Source organism: Squalius cephalus (genome assembly GCF_949319135.1).
Source record: "Squalius cephalus genome assembly, chromosome: 10".
Lineage (NCBI taxonomy): Eukaryota > Metazoa > Chordata > Actinopteri > Cypriniformes > Leuciscidae > Squalius > Squalius cephalus.
In genome coordinates, this window is record NC_137131.1 from 8,213,748 (window position 1) to 8,240,821 (window position 27,074).

The following is a 27,074-nucleotide window of genomic DNA, read 5'->3' on the forward strand; positions in this document are numbered from 1 at the left end:
GGTAGGGACACACACTTCTCACAATTTTCTTGTTTAATAACCTGCTTTACTTGAAAATGTCAAATTATGGAAGTAAAATGGGTTTCAAATGGCGATTCACTTTTGACTTAAAAGTAGTTAGATTCTGTGAAGTGCTGCAAACATACATGCACTTGCTCTTAAAACCATAAAATGCTTCCTTTTATCCCATTGCATAACATGAAACCATTTTTTTTCCTTGTTTCATCATCCCTAGGAAATTATATGAAACTTGCAAAGAGCTTTTTTAGATGAAATGTTAGTGATAAATTGTAAAAAAACAACAAAAACAACAACAACAAAAAAAACACCAGCAACAACAACAAAACAATTGTTCATGTTGCCTCCATTAAAACTACTATTTGAGAAGTATAATAAAGAACACTCCAATGTTGTTTCCAGGGGCGGATCTACCGGGGATGGCATTCTAAGAAAAAGCATTGTCGCCTCATCTGCTACCTCAGCTTTATCCCAGTATAAAATATAAATGTAAACAGTGTTTTCTGTACTCCATCTTTAGCAGCTGCGCTTTAATGTGATGACATAAAAAAAGATGTACTCTGTAAAAATGGCATGAAAACACGTCTGCTCCATGGCTGCTCACGATGTGTGTAGTCAACTTCATTGACTCTTATGAACGGGTAATTTTTGTGAGTCAAAAACACACAGCACAACCAGTGTAGCTCAATTCACGAACAAATTTACTGTTTTTCCATTTGTTCGTGAATCCAATCCCGTTCGTATAGTCTGGTATTGCGGTATTATTTTGTGCAACGCTTCTCGCTATATTTTGACTTTGTTGTTACTGTGAGATGTTACTAGTTGAAAGTCTCAGAAGTCTCATATCTGCTTTGATGTTTTTGCCGTTCTTTTTTTCTAGCGAATTAAAAGTTTTTGTAGCTCTTAAACTTGATGCACTAAAACTTGATTTTTATGTCATCCAAGTAGCCTACATAATTTTAGTAAACTCTTCTAATTCTAATTCTAATCTATCAGCCATTTCAACTGAAAGATGAACAGGATAAGGAATCTTTTAAGCCACATTTTCTATAATTTGTCATTCCTTTGAATGAAAATAAATGCATTGATCTAGTTCATTTGTATAACTATTGCGTATATAATTAGTGTACATAGAAATATGTGAAATGCTTATAGATCATTAAATATTTAACTTTTATTGACAGACATGATTACGTCTTTTTCAAGATAATATTATAGCCTACATTTTCTATAAAGACACTTATTTTCTATTGTGGAATAATAAAGGAAACACTTAAACTGCAAGACTACACATATTATAGAAATAAATTAGATGAAATGGTGCTTAAGTAAGTCTTAAAAAATGCTTCAAGATTCTGAGCTACAAATGATATGAAATTGTTCTGTGACATCCTATGACATGTGATTAATCTAATTTTAAATGTTGATACACATACACCACATCTATTAAGATGACAGTAAACAGTTTTATACTGGGTTTGGGTTTCTTTTTTTTTCTTTTTTTTTTTTACTTCTCTTTTAATCTAACAGTAAGAGGAAGTGATTTCTTTTTAAATTCAGTTGCCCCTTTAGACACCAGTATATATATATGATATATGCTATATATGCTGTTGCCTAACTTTCTTTGAAGATTCGAGATGGACTTTTCCCACTTGAATCAAACCACATCATAAGATAAATTTCAATGGGATCATTAATCATTTACATGGGACATTGGTGCTTGCACCCCGATGATTGCCGCTCGCGGCTGAATTTTGCTTTTAATTATAGTATAGATGTAGCATATGATATAGATTGAGTATCGATGATTGAATGCTTGCTTGCTTTCGTGTTTCTCCCCCCACTCTCTCACAGTCCTCATGTCACCCCCATAAATAATTTTCTAGATCCACCCCTGGTTGTTTCACAGGCTGGAACCAGGAGTGGCGGAAATGCATGTTCGCATGGTAATTGTGCTTCTCTTAGGCAAATATGCGCCTATCCTTAGACAAGACTGAGGTTGTAATTCAACCATCTGTAATTGGACAGAAGTCATTAGACCCCAAGTGCAAACAAGAACCAGGCAGTGAGAAACATCAATATCAATTAGAGGTCGTGACTATTACTGCGACAAATGAGATGTCAGAAATTAGAAGATGTGAATTTGTTTGATAGGCTGGCAATTATAGTTTGCTGAGATAAATCTGTAATTAACCATTTGTTTAATTAGAGAACCCAGAAGAGGAGCATTTCATATGAGAATACTCTAATGTTTGGCTTTAATGTCACAAGCGATTGAAAACGTAGGCTAACTATGACTAAAAAGCCAGAAATAAATAATTCAAAAAAGCTCGAGAAGGCAGAAATTTAATCAAAATGCTTTGTTGTGAAGCAGACCCGTTTCTGAGCAACTGATGGTCATTTTACTTGGAGTAAGCATGCTGGTTAGCATTAGACCTTCTAAAGAAACTCATTTACTGTGGATCACAGATCCTGCCATCGTTTGTTTGGCTTCAATTTGTTTTCTCATTTGGATCACTTTCTTTCCAATCAGACCTGAATCTGGAGGCAAATGAAAATAAAGACCTGAAATTGAAATCTCAACCCAATTAGTAGGAAATATGTTTTTTTTTTTTTTTTTTTTTAATAGACAAATGCTTTTTTTTTTTTTTTTGTGCTGAGTAGGTAATCAATTGTTTATCACTGAAGAATGCAAACAAGAATGCTAAGCTTTGCAAATTTCGAACTGATTCTATTATAAAAGTTTTTGCTGTGCATAAGTTGAAGAATTACTATATTGCTTTTTATCTGTTTAGATTTAGGCTGCATATTGAACTCAAAAGACAAATGGGTTATTATTACCAACCTGTTTTATTGTGGAAGAAGCTATATTGTTTTACACTAGTAATATTTAAAACATCTAAGCTATTTTCCCTAAGAGCATTGCTGAAGATTTTCATTGTTGTAAAACTGCATGTGATCAAACATTTTAAAAGCAAGTTTTCTCTGCTCCACATTTGCAGTTTCCTGCTAGATCAAAATGTCTTGTTATCTTGGTACCCATGATCTAGCTGTCTATTGAGATTGCTGAACTCAAAAACAAATTGGTTATTATTACCAACCTGTTTTGTCATAGTGGAGGAAGCTATATTATTCTACACTAGTAATATTTAAATCACTTTTTCCCAGGGCAACTGTTTTATCTGTTGAAAATATAATGTGTTATCAAACCATTTTCTCTGCTCTACATCTGCTAAATCAAATGGCACAGTATCAATCCACATACACTAACGTTCAAATGCTCAAGATCAGTACGTTTTTGCTTAAAGAAATTGATCATTTATTCAACAATTGATCAAAAGTGGCCGTGAAAACAATGTAAGATTTTTATTTCAAATAAATGCTAACCTTTGGGGGTGGGAAAACTATCATGGTTTCCACAGACAACTGTTGGAACTGTTTTCTACATTGATAATAATAATAATCATTTCTTGAGCATCAAATCAGCATATTGGAATGATTTGTAAAGGATCGTGATCATGTGACACTGAAGACTGGAGAAATGATACTGAAAATTCAGCTTGGCCATCACAGCCGTAAATTGCATTTTAAAATATATTCACATTGAAAACAGTAATATTCTAAAATATTACTTTTCTTACTGTATATTTGATCAAATAAATTCAGCCTTCTTTCCAAAAGCATTCTTACCTACGCCAAACTTTTGAATGTAGCATTCGATTTAGCTATTTAAGACTTAGAGTAGGTAGGATTTTGTGGCTCTTTTTGTTTGCTGAATATATTTTTAATGAATTACGTGTATAGACATTCATATTTTGAATGAATTGTAGAGCATTCAGAGCATTTATCTCTTGACTTTGACCTTGTCTGTCAGTATTTTAAAGCTGTAGGCCATTTTGCATCACTTCCTTACATTGCCAGAATAGAGCATCAATACAGCTCTTATTATCACAATAACGAGGACATGTCATGTACTTTTCCAGTGGTGGCCTCTTTCATTGTAGTTCTGAACAGCAGGTTTGTTAGTGTTTTCAGGAAAAATTCTCTCTTTTCGATTGTTCGACGATCAGCACCGACGATTTGACAAAGAGCTCTGATGCAAGGGTTCCTGGGCCAACCTGATCATAAAGAATTGCTCTTAACTTCACGACATCCAGCCTGCCAGCGTGTTTCCCTGTCTTTTGATAGGCGGCCCGTTCTCGGGGGACACTTTTTGAGTGGCAGCCATCCTGTACACCTTTCCAACAGTTGCATCATGTGCACGAGCCTCTCTTTCCCATTCCCTTCCCCCTCTTAGTCTCCTGTAGTTGACATGCTAATGCACTGTGGCAGGGCCTTCGGTCTTCTCTGGTTCAGCCTTTTTCAGTAAGAGCCAGCCATGCATGAATGACGCCAGCAGAGAAGCCTTCGTCCCTAGCCACGGTGAAGCCGGACAGGGCATGTGTCATAAGAGTGCCAGTGAGGCGCTTTAATCTAGTTTGTTTCGCTCCCTTTCCTGCCGCCTCACAAAGGAAGAGTCACTCTGTTTACTGAACCTCACCTGCCCTAAGGAGGTCAGCCCGAGGCAAAGCGAGTGGTGTAATACAGACACTTTGTACGCTTTCTAGCTGAGATTATAGTTTACCAAACAAAGTGACTCTACACCTTTCTGAAAATATAAATGTCTGTGTCAGAATATAACTCTCTGTTTCTGACATCTTTCTAGACCTCACATTCACCTGGGTCTTCAACGAGTACCCTCACTTCGTCCTGCAAGACAGCCGGCGCTTTGTGTCCCAGGAGACGGGGAATCTCTACATAGCTAAAGTGGAACCATCTGACGTAGGGAATTACACCTGCGTGGTTAATAACACTATTACCAAGGAGAGGGTCTTCAGTTCGCCGACACCTTTAGTGCTGAGAAACGATGGTAAGAGGGTTGTCTGTCAAATACTGTACAGTTTATGAACCATATAGGAGCGTACACTGTAAAAAAGATTTTTAAAGATAAAAGACTGTAAAAATTATACTCGAAAAACCTGTTACTTGGTTAACGGGAAAGGCCCTGATATACTTCAAACGATATCTACAAACTGAAGTCATTACGAACAAAATCAGGCAAAAACGAAGGACGTTTGGAGTTGCCAAAGCAACCTTTTTAATAAAAGTTTGCTTGTTTGTTTTGTACTACCATTGGTCCGTGGCGATTACGTAACCGGTGTGCGATGAGGCTCTGCCCTTCTTTGACGTGGATATCTTCTGTGTTTCATTTGTTCTGTGAGGTTGTACATCCTGCTTTATACAAGAGCTGCTTTATAGTAGAAAATAAAGTCGTAATTCTAATTGAAAGCGACACTGTCACTGTTTATCATGTTTAATATTGTAAAGCTGCTTGCTTTAAAGCAATATATTGTATAAAGTGCTATACAAGTAAATGTGACGTGATGCTAAATTGCAGAGCTGGTGCATATACTGTATATTCACATCGCTATGTTCAGATGTTTTCTGAACTCTTATTTTCTCACTGCTGTCATTTTTGTTGTCTGTTAATTTTGTTGTTGGGAGGAAAGCGCGCAGCACGTATTAACATATTCATCTAAATGGCGCTCTCAGCAGCTTGGGCAGCATCAGGATGTTCATTAACAGTATACCACTGCTCATATATGTGACCCTGGATCACAAAACCAGTCACATGTCACACGGGTATATTTGTGGCAATAGCCAACAATACATTGTTTGGGTCAAAATGATAACTATATTTATTTTATGCCAAAAACCATTAGAATATTAAGTAAAGATCATGTTTCATGAAGATATTTTGTAAAATTTTTTGCCGTTAATGTATAATACATTTATTTTTGTGAGTGAATGCAGCACAATCGCGAACAGAAATGGACAACTTTAAAGGCGATTTTTCTCAATGTTTAGATTTTTTTTTGCATCCTCAGATTACATATTTTCAAATAGTTGTAACTCGGTTAAATATTGTCCTATCCTAACAAACCATACATCAAGATGATGTATGAATCTCAATTTCAAACAATTGACCCATGTGACTGGTTTTGTGGTCCAGGGTCACATATTTCTTTTTAACCCTCAGCAAAAAACGAAGACGACATATCCATTATGTATCGGGGCCTTATGCAACCTTACTCTATATTGTGAAAAACTGTAATAGATATAATGGGACATTTCATGTAATTTTACAGTAAAATACAGTTAAATCTACAGTTTTTGGAAGTGAAAAATCGTAAATAGACTTTTCCAGAATTCTCGGTGTGACAGCTCACGTTTTTTCAATGAAATATCTGTTTCTTCTTAGTTTTAGTTATGTACATTAAGGTTTTATGTTACATCTTATGCTGTTAAATTAATGTTTATTACATTATTTTAGTGTGTTACCATGATGGTGGTTTGTTTTAGATTGTGTGACTTTAGATTTTTTTTTGTATTTATATAGGCTACTAAAATATAAATATTTGGTATATCAACATTTTTTCAGTTTTCACATATATTTTTCAGTTGGGTCAAAAGAGCATGTGCCATTTTTCAGAGATCTTCATTCGTAAATGTCAGAGATGTATTTATGCAGCTGTCTTGAAAGCTAAACTGCCTCTTTTAAGAACACTAACCTGCACTCTTGACAATGTCTCAAAGGAGGCCGCATTTCCATTTGAGATGGATCCTGTTTTTATTATGTGTGTTCCATAAATCTTTAATAACGTGTCTCTGTATTTTTGGCACAATCTTCTCGGTTCCCCAGCTCATTGACAGGTCTTTGTGTTTTGCCATTTGTTGTTGTTTTGCTTGTATTCTGGAGTACAAAGCTTGTATGTTGTAAATCATGAATGACAAAGCCGTTTGCATCTGTGGTGTATTGTCTGCCCATGGCAGGAGCGATGGGAGAGTACGAGCCCAAAATAGAGCTTCATTTCCCAGACACCATTCCAGCTGCTAAAGGATCCACACTGAAGCTAGAATGCTTCGCCCTGGGAAAGTAAGTCCGACATGCACACACCTGGGTCTGTCTGCGTCCTCTATTTACAAACTGTTGCCCGAGTTCACACCCTTGCTTAGCTCTGTTTCATTTTTATCCTGCGTTATAAAATACACCAAATTTGTGATCAGCACTTCAGGTTCTTTCTTAATGCGATTTGCAATCTGTCACGGAAGCTTTTTACAGACGCCTTTTCACTATAATGGCCTGCTTTGCAGAGAGCAATGACCTGCAAGATTTCCTCCTTAAATAGTGTGGAAATAGAGCTGCAAGCTTCTTTTCAAAAGAAGAGCAGAAGGGTTGTCGTTTAGAAAGGGGGAAATGCAGGTTTTCAAAAAGCGGGAGATGGTGGCTTTTCAAACTATACATGGAGTGTGTCACCATAGATTCAATTCTGAATAAGATTCATTCACGCTCAGATTTTCTTAATGGGGTATATATTTGAAGAAATAAGGGGGAAATGGATTTTCTTTTGCCAAACATTATGGTATTTCAGTTCCTCAGTCAACGTTCCTGTAGATCGTTCTAGAAACTCTGCTGTCATGGATTTGATTCCTGAAATACATGAACTGATCAAATTGAATGAAATTTCAATCAATTTGGATAAAAGCATCAACCAAATGTATTATGTACACTACCACTTTAAAAAGTTTGGGTTCTGTAAGATCTGTTAACATTTCTTGAAAGAAGTCTCTAGAAACCATAATATTGTGCAATTTTATTACAATTTAAATTAATTGCTTTCTATTTTAATATATTTTAAAATGTAGTTTATTCCTGTGATGGCAAAGCTGAAAATTCCTTCAGAAATCATTGTAATATGCTGATTTTTTGCTTAAGAGATTTTGTGCTGCATTTTGTGGAAACCATGATACATTTGTTTTTGGATTATTTGATGATAGTTCAAAATAACATAATCTATTATAAACAGAACTATTTTATAACAATACACAAGTCTTTACTGTTACTTTTGATCAACTGAATGCATCCTTGCTGAATAAAAGTATACATTTAAAAAAAAAAAAAAAAAATCTTACTGACCCTGAACTTATAAAATGATAATAATTATTAACAATAATTAAAAATGATCAATGCATAGTTAGAATTAATTGTATGACACTTTAGATAAAAGCATCTGCTAAATGGATTTCCACTCACCAAACATTACATTTAACCATAATTCATGAACTAGACCATGTAATTCCTCAAATGGAATTGTGTGCATGAAAAAAATTGTGTTCCTTTAGCTGGTAGAAAATGAAGCTCGCAATGCCAAGGCCGTATATTTGATTCCTACAGAATACATTAATGATTAAAAACCTTGAATGCTTTGAATAAAAGTTTTTTCCAAATGCATAAATGTAAATGCATAATGTAATAAAATGCATATATTGGATGCAATGTATGTTGCTTTGGATAAAAGCGCTTGTCAAACATTTCTACCGTAGCAAAGCCAAGGTCATGGATTTGTTTTCCAGGCAATTAACATATTAATTAAAAAAGTATATTTGCTTTATAGGTGAAAGTATCTTTCATATGAATTTGTCTAACTACTAATGGTGGCTTTGCTTCGGTTTCACAGCCCAGTTCCTAAGATCAGCTGGAGAAGAACCAGTGACGTTTCATTCCCAAACAAGGTCAAACTGAAAAATTCTAACGCCATCCTGGAGATTCCGAGTTTTCAACAAGAGGACACAGGGACGTATGAGTGCATAGCGGAAAACAGTCGTGGAAAGAATGCTGCAAGGGGTCGCGTGTCTTTCCATGGTGAGTTGTTCTAACACTAACCCTTGATTTCTAGGTTATTTTCTTATATGTATTTGTCATTTAATACCTCTTTCTCTTTCCATCTTATATCATAAACACCTTTGTCAACATCATTTTCCCTAAATGTATTGTTTTTTGTGTATTTTTTCTACCTTTTGAATTTGTTATTTGATAAGTATAAATAGAAGCTTCTGTTGAGAGATCAACTTTAGATTTACAGTAATTTGAAAAAATATGTCTGTTGCCATATGGCAGTTCTGTCCCGCCTTGAAACTGGAGTAATAAATCAGTAGACAGTGGCATCAGTTATACTGCAGTTATGTATTCATTTGGAGGTGTTTTATAGAAATATAATTATATTTTTGCTGTAAGAACATTATGATTTATGTTTCATCTTTTGAGAAAAATGAACACAGGATGAATTATTATGGTTGACTTAATTTGAGTTTGTAGGAGATCCAACTGCCTCCATATAAATGTATTAAAAAGACATGCATTTAATCAATAAAAACATTTTATATTAAGACAGCACAGAATGCCACTTTATATTGTTCATTTTATTTATTTATTTAAAATAATATATTTGTATTTTATTTATAAAAAAAATACCTTTCTGTTACTGAAGCTATTTTAGAGCAAAAAATAAATAAATATAAAATGTCATAATGTTTACCAGAAAGAAAGCAAAGCTATTGTAAGTTTGACATGATTCACTAACAGTTTTGTAAGGTTCTGTACTACCTGGAGTGGCATAATTATGACATTGTCTACTGTCATTATGTTTAAACTGCACACAACCTCGCTATGCCAAATATGTCATAACTCACAGTGAGGATGTCATAACAAGTGTCTCATTTGACTTGTGTCCTTGAGAGACATGACATTTCATGATTCATGTGATTGTGACCTTCTGCAATGAGCACCTCATTGTAGAAGGTCACAGTGGCATTCCATGAAAAGTCAAGTTTAATTTGAAATGTATGGCATTGTTGTATTAATAACCTTTACCTTTATCCTCTCCTCAAATCATTTTTTTCTTTTAATTTTTTTAAATTGAGTGTTTATCAGAGTGGTGCAAAACTTTAGTTTTGAAATAGAAATTGGAACACACACAAAAACATATACTGGATTCAAGGAGTTTTTGTAGTTGTTCTAATAATAATAGTAACAAATTGTTTCCTCGCAGGCATAGGAATGAATGGGAAATTAAGAAAATGTTTTTTATTAGCCTATTTGCACTTTCCAGAACACACACACACACACACACACACACACACAAATGAAAGGATACGACCATAGAACATCCCAAATGCAGATTACACTTACATACATACACACACAAACACACACCTAGAAATTCCCTTTGTTTTTCTCAGAATTGGTAAATATAAACTTGCAATTTATCAGGTCCAGTTCTTAGGGGAGAAAGTCAGCTCACAATCCCGAGTTTTTATTGAGATTTTAAATCTTGCAATTACCACAAAAAAAAGTCAGAATTTGCAGATATAAACTCACAATTACGAGGAAAAAAGTTATATTTCGCAATTCTGAGAAATAAAGTCAGAATTGTGAGGCATAAACTCACAATTCTGACTTTATTTCTCAGAATTGCGAGTTTATATCTTGCAATTCAGACTTTATATTGCAATTGAGAGTCTGCGAGTCTTGCAATTCTGAGAAAAAAGTCATAATTGTGAAATAAAAAGTCGCAATTACCTTTTGTAATTTTTTAGTCTGTGGCGGAAACAAGCTTCCATAGATATCTAACACACACTCTGAAGTCTTTTTGGATTTTCTGTCTTTGCAATGACTGTATGAATAAATATGCATTTGTATGCCGTGAAACTGAAACGCAATTCTGTAGGATTAAAGAAAACGGGAGTTTGCCTTGCCAAAGTAGATTGTCTCTTCCACTATTTGACTTTGTGCAGAAAACAAGCAGTTTGAAAAGCACTGGATTGGTGTCGGTCTTAAAGGATTCATATGGTCTTATCCTAGGTTTATTTAAATGAACATTTGTGAAGAGAAATGCAATCATACGAATGTGTTAATTGATCTCAAGACTCTGTACGTGGCACTGGAGTGTTTGCCAGCCAAAAGGATAATAAAGCTTCCAGAAAGAGGTCAAAGGATTTGTAGCTCGGAACGGAGCATGTGAATTGTGAGCATGTGATCAAATTGATTTATTCATTGAACATCTTACTTCAGTAGTTAGATTCATATTCACATGAAATGGGTCGTCTATTGTTTGTTGTTATAGGAGTGTCAAGCATGCAGTCAATATTATACAGACTAGCGAATGAGTGTATGGCGAGCCTTTTTGGAGGTGGTGAAGCAGCTTATGCGGTTCTCATATTGCAGCCTTTTCTGAAAATGATAATTAATAATTCAGGGGTCACACTGTGTGATTAGAGCAATTTAATTAAATGTGGGATTTGCTGTCTGTAAGTCAACTAACTTTGAAGGAATAGAAATTTTTTGTCATCATTTGCTCACCCTCGTGAATCTGATTTATGGCACACAAAAGGGGTTATGTCCTTGTATACATTGATAAATTATATACATTACCATTTAAAAGTTTAAGGAGAAGTAAGATTTTATTTTTTTAAAGTAAAATGTAGGGGGGGGGGGGGGTGTATGTAAATGTACTTAAATGTATGGGAAAAAAGCAACCAGGAGAAGCCTATAGCATCTCCTTTAGTTTTGCATAGATGAAAGAAAGTCATATAAGTTTGAAATGACCTGTAGGGTGGAAAAACAATGATGGATTTTTCATTATTGGGTGAACTTTTACTTTAATTGTTTCTGTCATCAAGGCAGCCTTGGGAATCTATTAGCCTTGGGTAATGTGGGTGGTTTGAATATGCAAGTGTAACATTTCATTTATGTGTATTATGTCCATAATCTACCCTTTATCCATTGTTTGATTGATCAATGTGCTTTCTTTCCACAGCCACACCTCATTGGCTGCAAACAACGACAGACACAGCATTGTCCATTGAGGATAATCTGTTTTGGGAGTGCAAAGCCAATGGGAAACCAAAGCCCTCTTATAGCTGGCTGAAGAACGGAGAAACTCTAATATCTGAGGTACTTTAGGGCTTTATCTGCTCTTACTGTACTGTAGTTCAAGGTCAATGCAAACATATTCTCATTGCTGACATAAAAGCGAGGGGAAAAAAAGTTTAAGTAAAATCTGTTTAAGTAGGAGAGAATCCCATCAACCAACAAAAGCAGTTATAAGGCAGCTGAAAGACTCCATTAGACATGACCTGCATTCAAGCCGAGAGTGACCCGCACCTCCTCCCCTCCCTTCCATCACACATCACGTCAATCTCTCCTTATGACTCTTTGTGCTGAGGTCAGCCCTTAAAAACAGCCGATAGGCTTAAATGTCTGCTATGCCATTAGCAGAACCATCAACTCAACACCTCCCTTCCTGTCTCATATACTTTTCCGACTGGGCGCCCATGCCAAATGAATTGGCCATTAGTATTTTACTGTTATGTTCAACGTTTCTTTTCTGTTCATCGGAGCAGAGGGTCAGCATTTTTTTTTTTCCTCTTTCTGCTTTGTAGCCTCCTCCACCCTCTCCAAACCCATCCGCAGATGTTCAACTCGACAGACTTTCAGCGTTAAAGTGTTTTTATTGATTGATATTGGATATACATTGGCTGATATTGGATATTTAATTTTTCAGTTCCCATATTTTTACATTTAAATAATTTAATAACTCTGTCAAATGTATAATTTGTGATAAATCTTAAAATGAATATCCATTTTCAGAGTTTTAATGTTCAAGTTGAAAAGGATGATTTCACTTGTAGATTTTTAAATTATTGATTTTAGTTTTACATTTTTTATTTCGACAAAATCCCATAGACTTACAGTAAATAATGTTTTTATAATTTCTGTTTTCATTTTCATTTTTAAGTTTTAGTAATTTTGTTGTGTTTTTGTCATATTAATTACTTTTATTTATCATTATTTTATTAGTTTTTAAGCATATATACACTGTAAAAAAAAAAAGTTGAGAAAACTTAAAAGTTTAAGGCAACCAGCTGCAGGACATTTTTTGAGTTTTCTCAACTTACGTGTTTGAGTTATCTCAACTTTTCTCAACTTTTTTCATGTTAAATAGTTGAATAAACTTTAAAAACTGAATTTGTCATACAAAACGTAAGTTGGATTTTTTACAGTGTAGTTTTTCTTAGTTTTTATTTTAGTTTAAGTTATTTTAGTACATAAAGTTAAACTAAATGAAAACGAGAGGTTTCATGTTCAACTAGCTGACATAAAATAGGTTTTAAGTTTTTTAAAAATGTATAACTTTTTTTTATTTTTTTTTTTTATGATTTTAGTTAACTATAATAACCCTGCTTTTAAGGAGGGACCCAAACCATATCTAGTGACCAGAATATCAATTTAATCTTAATTTAATTCAAATCAAAATAATCTTTTGACTTTTGACCAGTAAGCAACCATGAAATTAAGCAACCCAGCAACCGCATAGCAACCATTTTCCTGTGATTTGTTTGTGAATGTGTCTACAGGGCCGAGTGCAAATAGAGAACGGCGCTCTCTCCATCTCCTCGCTAAACCTCTCAGATGGCGGGATGTATCAGTGTGTGGCGGAGAACAAGCACGGCATCATTTATTCCAGCGCCGAACTGATGGTGCTTGGTACGACCTCTGCGTTTCCACTGCCTGCTCTCCATCCTTCATTTGAATGATAAAATTTTGAGTACTCACAGCCCAAGCTCAAATAACAAGGCAGCACTGAAAACATCCATGTGATTAAGTGCTCCATTGTAACACTCATATTTCCCCTATATTGATTCTGAAATGTATTCATTTTAATCAGAACACATTGGTCAGTATTCTTCGTGCGAGGCCAGTGTCAAATAAATGGCGTCTTTTTTAGATACAGCACAGAATGGCACAGCAAAATGTAGGTTTAGTTAAAGACAAATGGCCTGGAAGCAGCCCGTGGAAGCGGACAGCTTTATTTGTTAAGTCCTTTAGACTTTTCTAAAAGGCTTTCTTCCTTTTTTTTTTGCCAGAGGCTGTTTGAACGTCAATTGCTGTTCATCACAGATTCCATTGAGTGTGAGTCTGAGGACTAAATCTCTCTGTCTCCTACAGCCTCTGCTCCCAGCTTCTCCCAGAATCCTTTGAGCCGAGTGCTTAAGGCTCGCTCGGGTAGTGACGTTAGCCTAGATTGCAGACCACATGCTTCGCCCAGAGCCATTAGCCTGTGGAAAAAAGGGACTGAGATACTGCAAAGAAACGAAAGGTATTTAGCTTTTGAGTTTATATTTGATCACATTGAAGACTTTGGCCAATTATTTATTTATCAATTATCTATTACTCTCAAGGATTTCCCTCTTCCCCAATGGAACTCTTAAGATTGCCAACGTAACGAAGCGAGATGGAGGTAGTTACACGTGCATCGCTAAAAATCAGTTTGGCACAGCTAGCACAACAGGAAGACTGATAATCACAGGTGAGTCATTATTTTATATTCTCGATCAAAGTGTTTTAGTGCATATTGAGATTCGAACTCTGCTTGCAATATTTTCCAGATCCGGTTTCTCCACTGTTTCTCTCACCCCACTATTTACTGTGCCCCTTTTCTATTTTCCATTACAAATGAAAAAAAAGTATTAAAAAATAATATATATATAAAAAAAGCTGATTCATTTCTCTCAAAAATGTTTTGGGATTCTTTTGATAATCATACATTTAGCTTTAGACTCTAAAGTAGCTTTGGATGAATAACAGCTTTATTTTTGCTGTGCAGAAAATACACAGCCCAGTTCACTCTTATTGTTGACTCAGATACTGTACTCTTGATGGCTTAACTATGATTAGCTTTGAATGAAATGCCACATCTGGCACGTATCAAAATGCATTGCTTCAGCTGTTTCAAGAAATGTATTAGCCAACTGACATCTTCATTCTTCTAAGTTTCTGTTGTCATCACTGTCAGCCTTTCAAGTCAAAAAATCACAAAGCATAAGATTTGTTTTATATAATCAAGCAGACTGAGAAGTCTCACACAATGCCTCTGCTCTGTTTCAAGACAAATAGCTTTTGTTGTCAAGTCTCTATGTCTAAAAGTTTTAAGAGATCTTTTCAAACTCTAATTTAAGTAATAGTTCACCCAAAAATGTTAATTCTGTCATCATTTACTCATCATCATGTTGTTCACAACTTGTATGATTGAAACACAAAAGGAGAAAAAAGGAAGAATGGACTCACTATAATTGCATGAAAAACAGTCTTCATTTTTCATTTCGTGATTCACTGATTGCTGATTTTGGATTGCTTTGGAACTACATGAAGTTGAGTAAAAGACATATTCTCTTTGGGTGAACTGGCCCTTTAAGTTAGCCGCCTATATTGTGGACGTATAACATTCTCTTCTCTAGTTTAGTTTATATGCCCTCTTGCTTCAATCTTCCACACAGTTCAGTCCATGTTACACTAATTACTCATTGTTAAGGTCATCCTTAATTGCTGTGGCCATTATCCATGTGGATTGTTATATCCTCGTTAAGCTATAGGATGAATGTTATTCCTCACTTTTGTTCTTCATCACATAGTTTACGGGTTTAATCAGCAGTATTTTCATGGCAAATCAGAAGAAACTCATTAGCTATGTACCATCGAGACCTCTGCGTGAGCACATACGTCTTTTGCAGGGTTTCTCTTTCTTCTCTTCCTTGTATTTTTCTCTCATTATGTTTTTGTCGTGCACCGGCAGTTGACCTCCTTAATGTAATTTAATTAAAATGACCTTTCCCTCACAAAGTGCCTTCACCCAACTGTATTCTGCACATAGTAGACATGCTGCCAATTCATTTGGCTCTTATTAAAATCTACTTTATGTTCTTCTCAAATTAATAGTCCCCATATGGAAAGACAGCGGCCAAAAATCTAAGTATAGCACCTAGAAATTATGATTATTTATTACAGCAATAAACCACCGCAGGCTGTGGTAAAATTGCTAACCCACAGCCTCGAGTGCATGCCCTATTGCTCATCAGGACCATAGCAATGTAATACACTGATTTTCAATACATATATTAATAATGATCAAAATAGGATCATTCTTACCATGCAAATTATTTTTATGTCCCAATCATACAGTATTTGAATTAATATATTATATAGGTATTTTTTGATGGACGTTTTTGTTTTATCACAAAATATTTGAATTAATTTATAAATAATGTTTAAATAACATTGGTGTCTAATTTTTTTTATTCTAAATTGTAAAAATGAAATGTATGCATATTTTATGTTATATCATATGTTATAAGCAATTTTTTCCTCTGGAATATGTTTTTATTATTATTGCTGATTAATTTATATGTTTTTTTCCCCACATGTCCTCAATATAATAATTTTAGTCTTTTGTTTACTTTTTAACAGTTTAAATGTGGCTCATCCAATCAAGCCTTGTATTACAAATAAATTTGTATACAATTTTGGGTTAAAATGTGACTTTTAACTATTTTGAAATATTTTTATTGATGCATTTCATTATTTAGTGAAATATAAATAATGATATATAAATCATTATGAAAATATAAATAAATAATATAAATATATTTATATTTAAATATAAACACATAAATAATGTATTTATAATTGACATTTGTCTCAAACGGATGGATTTTAGTATTATAATGCAGAATAATTATGCAGCCTACCCTTCTGGAACAGCCTTTGGGTCAGGATCATGATGCCTTAAAATGCTTTCAGAGACAGCTCGCTAGGTTTTTGGAACAGAGTGATTGTCTTGTTATTTGCCAGGTCACAGAAGAAGTTCTCTCGCTTTAGTTTGTGTCCCAGAGCTAAACTGACAGACTGTGTTGGCACTGTAACTAACAGAGCCCACGAGGATCAGCCAGGGCCCCAGCAGCACTGAAATCACTGTGGGGGAGAGCATCGTGCTTCTCTGCCAGGTGACTGCCGATCCAGCCTTGGACGTGGCCTTCTCGTGGGCCTTCAACGGTCAGCCCATCGATTTCCATCAAGACGTGAACCACTTCGAGCGAGTGGGAGGGGTGAGTATTGTGGTTTTAGGGCAATATGGCAACCTCAGCACCCTCATCCCACACCACCCACCTCCAAACATGAAACATTTATAGGGAGCGTATCTTGGAAAACAGGATTTTCCTTGCTGTTTTGAAAAAAGGGTTTGATGTACTGTGTAGACATAATCTAACATTTACAAATCATTTATGAAGACTTGACGGCAACAGTAGCAAACAGGTCTGAAATGAATGACTAAATTGCAGTGCAGCGCAACACAAGTGTATTTCATAAAAAAAAGAATTTGCTCCGAATTTGTAGAATATTACGCCCATAAGGGGACATGGTGGTGGAAAAAAATATGAGATGGGAGGAAAAATAATAAATCTCTGTTTTTGCGTTCTCTCGCAAAAGTTTTGCGTTCCCCTGAGACATTTTGCGTTCGCGTTTCTCGGGGGAACCCGAAACATTTGCGATTGAATGCAAAAGCATTGCCAAGTAAGTGATCCTCCCATCTCATTTTTTTCTTCTTCACCATGTCCTTTTAATGGCTCCGTATAATATGGTCCTTTTAATAAAGTACAAGAAATTTGTCAGGAGAAATCTGTACAATAAATTGCGTGTTGTAATTTCTTAACAAGCCGGAGGATATAGAAAAAATCTATTTGTTTTGTTTTTTGAGCTCATCAGTTGAATCAATCCAAAGAACCTGCAGTTCATTTTATTGAATAAATCTCAAACACGAGCACTTGGACTACTGTAACTGGGTTTTAATCTAATCATTGTGCTGGACAGGAACAAGCTATTTGGACTTTGAATGCTCTCCCTCAAAGAGATTTGCCAGCTGTTATGTCTGTCGTTTGATATTCATCCCATTCTTGGGATGAATTTTGCCTTCTTGTTCTGGGTCATTCTATTGCTGAACTACATTGAATGTGAATGATTCAACATGTTTACCAAACAGCTGTTCTTTACAAACTCAACCAGGGAAAGAGGCCAGATCAATTAAGAGTCTTGTTCCCATTTTACCCCTCCAGTTTCACAGGACGTTTTACATCTCAGGGTAGACAATTCCTTATTGCAGCAGGACTCCAATAAATTAAAATCCTGCCTTATAAGAAATGCTTTGTGTTGTCACATTCCATTTTGCTGTTTTAGTTTAGATTTTTCCTTGGTTGGCTTGGGGTTTGAACAGAATAATAAACAGCTCTTGATCATTTAGAATCAAGGATTTGAAACCTGGGTGCAGTCTAAGGTTCTTGAAAGCCTGTCTGAGATGGCCTTTAGATGGTTCATTTAATAGGCAAATCGTAACTTCCTAAATTTTATTATATTATATTATATTATATTATATTATATTATATTATATTATATTATATTATATTATATTATATTATATTATATTATATTATGGTTCTATAACTTATTTATTGAAAAAAATATTTGTAGAATATTATAAAATAAATGATTAAATATTAATATTATTTATTATAAAATAAATACAAATAAAATATTGCATTTTCCCCCCGCACGCCTTGGGTCCATTATCATGATCTTGATTCGGGCCACTCAAACCCATGGCCAGGCCCTGCCTTTTATTGTCATGTGATGGTGGCTCCCTAAAGTTCATACATGGGCTTCTCTCAAGGGCAATTACACATGACATTGACATATGCAGATGGGGGTTATAATGAGATATGGCTTTCTCGGATTCACACTTTCTCTGCCCCCAAAGATTACGCCTTCCGTCTTAGCAGCCTCTGATGAGTGCATTACCATAATTAAACATCACCCGCTCCACAGTCTTCCCTGTCCAACCCTGAAATTTTGGAGTCCATTGAACCATGGAATGGGCTCTCTTATTGATATTGATTGAGTTTAAGGCATTTTTTTTATAGGAATTGAACTTGATTGAGAGGAAACCACAGTCAAACATAAGTGCTGGTTGTGTTTTGAGAGCATGGAGGGCATCAGACACTTTTATGTACTATTACAGTAGAGTAGTGGTCTGTGGTTTGTGGATGGTAGACCACTAGAGACATCAATGTGATATGTAGGATTTAGCTTCTATGAACTTCTGGGCATACTTTATTTAAAAGCCAGGGAGAAACAGAGATAAATTGTGTCTGCAGTCTTGGAGTTTCATCATGTATTTTATTTAAGAAAAATGTTAATTGTTTTATTTTATTTTAAATATTTTGTTATCATCTTATTAATATGAAAAATAGCATAAATACAATGTTTATTTATTTTTTAATAGTATTATTTATTTTTAGAATGTCAATGTCGGTTCATCAAAACAACAGCATTTAATCAGAAAACCCTGTCAATTAAAGTCTTTACATTTAATTGAATTTGCTTCTTTCGCACGCTGTGCTGTCTTATGCTTAGCTGTGTCTTCATTTAAAATGAAGTCTGTAGTCTACCAGAAATGCAGAGTCTTTATGACTTATCTGTTTATGCTTATCTGGAACAATATTCACTCTCACTCTGCATGTTCTTTGTTCATTTACCTGGTCCTGGCTTATGTAATTGTGGAATAATTAGTATCGTCTTACCAATTAGCCACGGTGTGTGTGTTTTACTGAGCTCCTGTGTGTCTGAGAGAGCTGGATCTGAGTGAATCCCTGAGGCTAGTCACCGAGGCTGTTTATGAAGGTCCACACATATCTCAAGTGCACAGCAGCCATTTTAAAGGGATGGATGAGTATGCAGAAATCATTATTGCACCTGCCTTTATTTTGGTGATAATTACATAATAAAATGGTAGCACATATTGTTTTTGAAAACAGGTACTTTGTTACTCAAGCTATAATAACTCTGCAGTTGCAAGTGTCCCAAATATGTGTGTGACACAGATCTGGTTTGTTGGATGACCATGTAAACAGTAAAAATCACTGGATGTGACATTTGCAATTCTGATCTGGGCCACCTACGTATGTGGGAATAAATCTGAATTATATATTTTTTTTAGTAGTTTGACTTTAGTGTGAACACTTGGCTCATGCATTTTATTTGTTGTAAATCTAATGCCAATTTCAACTTTATTTTATGCTTGATTTACCTTTGGTGTGAATCATAAAATAATTTATATTGAATCCTGTTTAATTTCTAGTACCTGAAGACTAAAAAAAAATGTTATTTTTTAGTAATATTTTTCTTTATTAATTTTCATAATAATTTCAAAATGTATTTTGTGAAGTCAGAGTATGTTTGTACAGGTGTGCTGAGCAGAGATATGGGATGGGCTATATTTTGCATATACAGGAATGTGTGCTATGCAACGTTCACTGAGCAGAGATGTTCCAATGATGATGATACATCAAATGTGTACAGTTGGCATTTTCTTTACAAGTAAAGGAATGTTTTCAACTGATGCAAATGTACCAAGAATGTATACTGTACACCGAGGGATAGTTTCTTAATATGGAAAGTGGATTGTACCATGTGTAAGCATGAAGTATACGTTCCATTTTTAAAAATAAGCAACATGTTTTTCTACCTTACAAGGAAGTTGAAAGTCGCTCAGTGGTGTATATAAGCTCAATCTTACTGTGCTGTGGCAGAGAAACACCGGGAACACATAGACCTAGCACGAATACTACATCTTCTCAAGTTTCTCTCCAATGCTGACACGTGTGAAGAATAAAGATTTTTCTTGGCAAGATAACTGGTGTCCGGTTCCGTGAATCAAATAATTCCAAGTCTACAGTACCTGTTTGCATCTCCCTTTCTCTCATTTTTGGAAATAGTATCAGAATTGAATGGCACGAGCCAAAAATTACAGTGCTTGAGGTTATGCATTGATTCATGAAATATGCCCAGACAGCAACATAGGGGCCATATCTGGCCCACATCTTGTACGTGTGGATTCCATGACCGACTCTATGTTGCTGCCTGGGTATTATGAATAATAATGCATCACACTTATTATAAAACTAGTGTTTATCATTAGAGATAGGGTTTTGTGTCTTGTGCTGTAACAACATGATCAATTATTAAAGCAGTAATCTTTATATTGTGTTTCCACTTTTCCTACAGAGCTTTTCCGGTGATCTTATGATTCGAAACATCCAGCTTAATCATGGTGGGAAATACGTTTGCCTTGTTGATACAGACGTCGAGAGTTTGTCTGCTGACGCAATATTAGTTGTTAAAGGTAGGAACAAATTGTCTTCGGTTTATGTCTACTACATGCACAATATTTGCTTTCTTCCACAGTGAAGAGCTTCCTGCGAGGTGTGTATTTCAATAAAAGGGCACTGCTAATGTAGCAAGAGTTCAGAGAGTGCTAAATGTGTCACTTGGGATGTTTTATGGGGCCTCGTCTTTGCTGCTGCGTTTTTGTGAGTCACATTGTTATTCATGGTCATTACACATCACGGTTCTGTCCCAGGTGTTTGGAGAGGAGCTGTTTATCATAGAGGATGTCTTTAATTGGCTCATTTACACATCGGCTAAGCAGCACAACAGGCCCTAGAATGCAGTGCAAATGAAGAGAAAACATTTAATGGCAGAGAGTTATTTGGAGCAGAAATGAATCATTTAGTTGTGCAAATACAAGCGTACACACATACACACAACTTGTTGCCCTTGCTAAAACTGATGAAAACATACACAAGCACAAGCTTGCCATGTCTAACACCTTAGAACACACACTCCTAAACAATAGTCTTCTTCTAATCAGAGTGAGGCAGTTTCCAAGTCATCAATATGCACAGTGCATGGGCCAAATGTAACATTTGAGCAGGTGTGAAGTATAATCAAATGCTCCTAATTAATTCAATTCCTTATGGGCTATGTGATTGAGTCAGGTCCCCCCAGCCCCCCAGACTTGGTCGTGGTGGAGGAGGTCACAGACAGCACGGCCCAGCTGTCCTGGAGCCCAGGCCAGGACAACGGAAGTCCCATAACAGGATATGTCATCCAGGGCAGGACTCCCTTTACTGTCGGCTGGCAAGCTGTCGACACAGGTACATCGCCCAACTCTTTGTCTGTACATGGAAATAATAAATAAAATAAAAAATACAGTCTCAATGAAAAAGCTGAATTATGATTTTATTTGATAAAGTTATATATATATTTATAAACATATAAAGCCTACAATGTATTTAATATTAGTTTTTAGTATATTTGTTTTCTAAGCTTGTTTCTGCCACAGAATAAAAAATAAAAAGGTAATTGCAACTTTTTATCTTGCAATTCTGACTTTTTTCTCAGAATTGCATGATATAAACTTGCAATTGTGAGATATGAATCAATAGGATTTAATATACATTTTTATGAAAGTCAGAATTGTGAGATAAGTGAGAATTGAAAGTTTATATCTTGCAATTCTGACTTTATAACACGCAATTGCGACTTTATATCACGCAATTCTGACTTTGTAACTCACAATTGAGAGTTTATATCACGCAATTCTGAGAAAAAAAAAAAGCAGAATTGTTAGATAAAAAGTCACAATTACCTTTTTTAAACAAGTTTCCATCGTTTTTTTATTTCGTTTTATTTTATTTGTATTTCTGTTTTAATTTTAGTGCTTAAACTTGAACTTGTTTTAAGTTAGTTGCTATTGTATTTTACTGTTCTTCTTATCCTCAGTTCCTGAGGTGATCAATGGGAATACTTTGACTGCAACCGTTGTGGGTTTAAACGCCTGGGTGGAATATGAGTTCAGAGTGCTGGCCAGTAACAGTGTCGGCATGGGAGAGCCCAGTCCCCCGTCTACCAAGATCAGAACAGAAGATGCTGGTGAGTATGCTAGTGTGAGACTCCACTGGATCTCTTTCTATTTCAGACAGGCACTAAAATTGAAAGCACTGGAGCAAACCATACATCCTCAATTCTCCCGTCATCTGTCACATCCATCACTTTTACTCCACATGCAACACTCAAATCTATGCATTCTTTTATTCACAAATTTCTAAAGGGGGTGGTTTAAAGAAGGTAGAACCTCTGTGAGAGTGATGGTTTAGAGGCTTAATGTGATGAAAATTTAAATAAACTTTTAATGCTCAAACTTGCAATGAAAAATCCCAATCAGAGCTCTGCCGGCAGCTTTTTAATCTCTTCTTTGGGTTTTTGCCCGCAGTACCTGACACGGCTCCCACTGATGTTGGAGGCGGAGGAGGTACCAAATCGGAATTAGTGATAACATGGGAGGTAAGTCATTTGTCAGATTTTACTGCTATCTCGGCCAGCCTGGGCTAAATGCCGGTGCTTAATTGTGTAGAATGAAATGTAGCCATTTTATGATCGTTGTAGCTCTCCCTCCTGCCCTCTGGACTCCAGACTTTACTACTTCTCCAAATGGAAGTCAGCTCAAGAGCCAGAGAGTTTCTTAGAAGTTTATTTCACTCACAAATAGGCTTGATTCTGTTCAGATACAAAATGGAAGGAGTAAGGGTTTAGCAAGGGAAAATTCTGACATTCTTTTGCTGTTGGGCACAAGAAATTCTGCAGAAATTTGCTGCTATATTTGACTTTCAAAGCCTTTTGTGAACTGTAACAGTGATTTAGTGCATTTAAGCTAACCTAAATACCATCACATGTCGGAGGGCCATTTTTGCATACTATTCTGTAACTGTCCAGGTTCAACAGTGAGTGGCACAATAGCAATTTCAGCAAAAGTGGAGTAATAAAAACAGTAAAAGACATTTGAAATGCTGCTTATTCAACAACAATTCGATGTCTTACTTGATTTGATCAAGTACCTTTCAAAAGTTCAGATTTTTTTAAAATAAATTAATTAATTCTTTTATTCAGCAAGGATGCATTAAATTGATCAAAAGTGACTAATAAATTCATAATGTTAAAAAATTATGTTTCAAATAAATCAGCCCGGTCTCACCCCAAAACGTCACATACTGACGCGTCTTGACCAAACGGCAATATACGACGAAAAGGGTACCCCTAAAACGTCCATATGAGACGAAGACATAAGCGCACCAGCAGCGCATCTTAGCGGTACCCTAACGCATACCTAAACCTACCCATAACCCGAATAGTCACATACGGACGTTTTAGGGGTACCCTTTTCGTTGTATATTGCCGTTTGGTCAAGACGCGTCAGTATGTGACGTTTGGGGGTGAGACTGTGTTGAATAAATGCTGTTCTTTTGAGCTTTCTATTCAACAAATAATCCTAAACAAATGTATCACAGTTTCCACAAAAATATTAAGCAGCACAACTGTTTTCAACATTGTTTGTAATAATAAATGTTATCTTGAGCAGCAAATCAGCATTTGCTGTTTTAATTATTCATCTACAACTATTATTATTCATCATTATTTTTAAAGGATCATGTGACACTGAAGACTCGCGTAATGATGCTGAAAATTCAAAGGAATAAATTACATTTTAATGTATTGACCTAAAACAGATATTTTAATTAACAAAATGTAGCCTTGGTGAAAATAAAAGACTTTCAAAACGATTAAAAATCTTACCAACCCCAAACTTTTGAACAGCAGTGTATGTACAAAGTATTGTGGGGTTTTTTTAACCATATTTATTACCATATCGCTTTTTTTTTTTTAGGTGAGTTAATTCCTTTAAATGTTCCAAACCTCTTTGAGGTTATGAAACTTGCATGCATAACAATTTTTATTTTATTTTTAAAGACAATTGAGAAAGAAAGTGGTCTTTAAACTAAGTGCTAATAAAGCCCTGTTGTCATGTGGGTCATTTGGTGTGTTGACCTCAATTTGTTTTAATATCACTATAGTTTTGTGTTCCACTTTAAGCCTGTTCCAGAGGAGTTGCAGAACGGAGAGGGATTTGGTTATATCATTGCTTTCCGGCCAGTGGGCATGGTGACTTGGACCCGCGCTGTGATCTCGGCACCCAGCGTCACCCGCTACGTTTTCCGCAATGACACCATTCCACCATTCTCGCCATTCAATGTCAAAGTGGGAGCGTTCAACAACCGCGGAGAAGGACCTTTCAGCACTATTGCAACAGTGTTCTCCGCAGAAGAAGGTAGAGCTGGATTGATGTACATCAACACTCACAAACACATGTGTATATAATAACTTTCTTAACCTTATTATTTTACAGATTTGAAGTGATAACTGGTAATTACTCATCAGTCATAAATATATAATTAAATGACCATATAGCAATGTGATGGCCATTATTACAAAGGGTCCTGTAATGTCCTTTTCACAAGATGTAAAATAAGTCTCTGATGTCCCCAAAGTGTGTATGTGAAGTTTTAGCTCAAAATGCTCCACAGATATTTTTTATAGCATGTTAGAAATTGTACTTTTTGGGAGTGAACAAAAACATGTTGTTTTTGTGTGTGTCCCTTTAAATGCAAATGAGCTGCTGCTCCCGGCACAGAGGGCAGAGCTTTAAGAGCTTGGGTGTTAGCAGCTCCAATTACCTCACACAGACACGCACTGAAAATTTCAAAAACGTTTAGCCTTCTATGTTCAAACCGGAGTCAGACAAAATGGAGAGACTCAAGAAAAAGTGACAACATGTAGAATGCAGCAGGACATTTCTGAATGGTTAGTTGATGAATTGGCTGATGTGGAGTTAACTATCTTCTAGTCATTGATTAGCATATTCTGTCATGATAATCTATAAATCCCATTGATGTCACTAACCCATAAAGCTCATTGTAGTCCCTACAAGCCGTTTGTTGTAGTCCTTAAAAAGTGATTTCTGTAAAAGAAAATATCTCCCTTTGCTTTCAACTTTCAGCGTTGTAACTTTGCAGATGTTGCAAACAGCAATATTACACACTAACTAAAGTTAAAAAGTGAAATCATAATCAACCACCCCTTTAAGGTAAAATCATATATTGAAACATTTACAAAAAGCAGTAAGTTAAGAGAGGAAGTGTGGTACATTAATAGTAATATTTACTATAGAAAATAATAGCAAAATAGTACAATTAGCCCAAATTGCTAGTCCTACATACAAGCCTCATAGTCTAATCAACAGGAAATATTAATATAGGCCAGACAACGATACATTGTGTGGTCCTGTGGAGCTAAAATATTAGGACACATTCCGACTCAGCAATAGTCCCTTCACGTTCTCAAACACTCTTGGTTCCCTCCCTTCACGCATACAGGTGTGACCTTGAATGAGAATAATGGAATAAGTTGATTGAGACAGCTTTCGCCCCTCCTCTCTCGTTCAAGCTGCGAATGACAACCTCATATTAGTTATTGCTGCTATAGGTTACAACAAATCCTGCTAGACACTTACAGGCCTATTCATGTGCTAGAGTGTTAATTGAATTTTCCCAGCAGATTGTCTCCTTCTCTGTCAGTCACAGTTCCCATTAAAATGAAGTAGGGCCTCTCTCAGGTGAGACCGGGGCTTCATTCTCTGACTTAATCCAATTTTACCTCGTTGGCTTTGGAAAGCTTTTTGAATAAGAGCCTCAACATTTCTCTGTTCCTTCGCAGTGCCGAGCGTACCGCCAGAGAGGGTGTCAGCAAAAAGTCTGTCGGCGGCCGACATCGAAGTTACCTGGGAGCCGATTCCGGTCACCCCTGAAAGGGTTCTTGGATATGAGGTTTGATTCAATTGTCTTGCCGTTCGCGGTAACGTTAAATGTCATGTTTTTCCTGTAATAATGCAATCCCAGATCTCAGGCAATTATTAAAAGTGCTTCTCACCTCTCCCATGCCACCTCAAACATCGAGAACGCCAGTGTTTAGACAGTGCTTTGTTAAATGTCTGCGTCTCTCAGAAGCTGGATGAAAGCTCTCCGCTGGCCTTTCAAGAAAGCAAAGAGAGCCTTGCTTTCTCACAAGCCACTCTCTCCATCTTTGTCACCCCTGCCCTGAGGCACAAAACAGCCACGTTGCCATGGTAGCTGCCCTATTGTCTGGAAAGAATAGAACTATCATGTCACTGGATTCTAGATGAGGGGGATTCTAGATTTTATTTTTGTCTCGTCTTTGGTTAGCAAGGACTGAAAGACCAAATCAAAGCAGCATGGATCAAGGAACTGCGCTGTATGCCATATATACCATTTATTTGTGCTCAAGGTCCTTTGAAGCACCTGCAATATTTGAAATGGAAAATAAACCATCACTGCATTTCCTCTTTCACAAAACCAAAATGTGAGCTCCAAAAGTCTGAGACCACTAATGCAAATGCATCTATTTTGCATTTTTCTAATTTAATGCTTCTTTTCAATTCATGACTTCATTCTTTTCAGTCACACCCACAGGAAGCTGAATTTTAATTAAATTTGGAATAATTGAAACAAGAATTTACTTTGCAAACTTTGATTTACTT

At 35.9% G+C, this 27,074-nt stretch overlaps 1 protein-coding gene across 2 annotated transcripts in view; it reads left to right on the forward strand.

Moving 5' to 3' along the window:
- cntn3b (contactin 3b) overlaps positions 1 to 27,074 on the forward strand; it is a 62,443-nt gene that overhangs the window by 29,376 nt on the left and 5,993 nt on the right. For both annotated transcript variants that reach the window (XM_079882528.1, XM_079882527.1), the window contains exons 6-19: positions 4,724 to 4,927; positions 6,892 to 6,994; positions 8,577 to 8,761; positions 11,715 to 11,851; positions 13,315 to 13,444; positions 13,907 to 14,057; positions 14,140 to 14,267; positions 16,664 to 16,839; positions 20,849 to 20,966; positions 21,622 to 21,780; positions 22,409 to 22,558; positions 22,899 to 22,969; positions 24,554 to 24,788; positions 26,234 to 26,343. In XM_079882528.1, the coding sequence (XP_079738654.1) occupies positions 4,724 to 4,927; positions 6,892 to 6,994; positions 8,577 to 8,761; positions 11,715 to 11,851; positions 13,315 to 13,444; positions 13,907 to 14,057; positions 14,140 to 14,267; positions 16,664 to 16,839; positions 20,849 to 20,966; positions 21,622 to 21,780; positions 22,409 to 22,558; positions 22,899 to 22,969; positions 24,554 to 24,788; positions 26,234 to 26,343 (2,057 nt within the window). The remainder of the gene's footprint in view (positions 1 to 4,723; positions 4,928 to 6,891; positions 6,995 to 8,576; positions 8,762 to 11,714; positions 11,852 to 13,314; positions 13,445 to 13,906; positions 14,058 to 14,139; positions 14,268 to 16,663; positions 16,840 to 20,848; positions 20,967 to 21,621; positions 21,781 to 22,408; positions 22,559 to 22,898; positions 22,970 to 24,553; positions 24,789 to 26,233; positions 26,344 to 27,074) is intronic.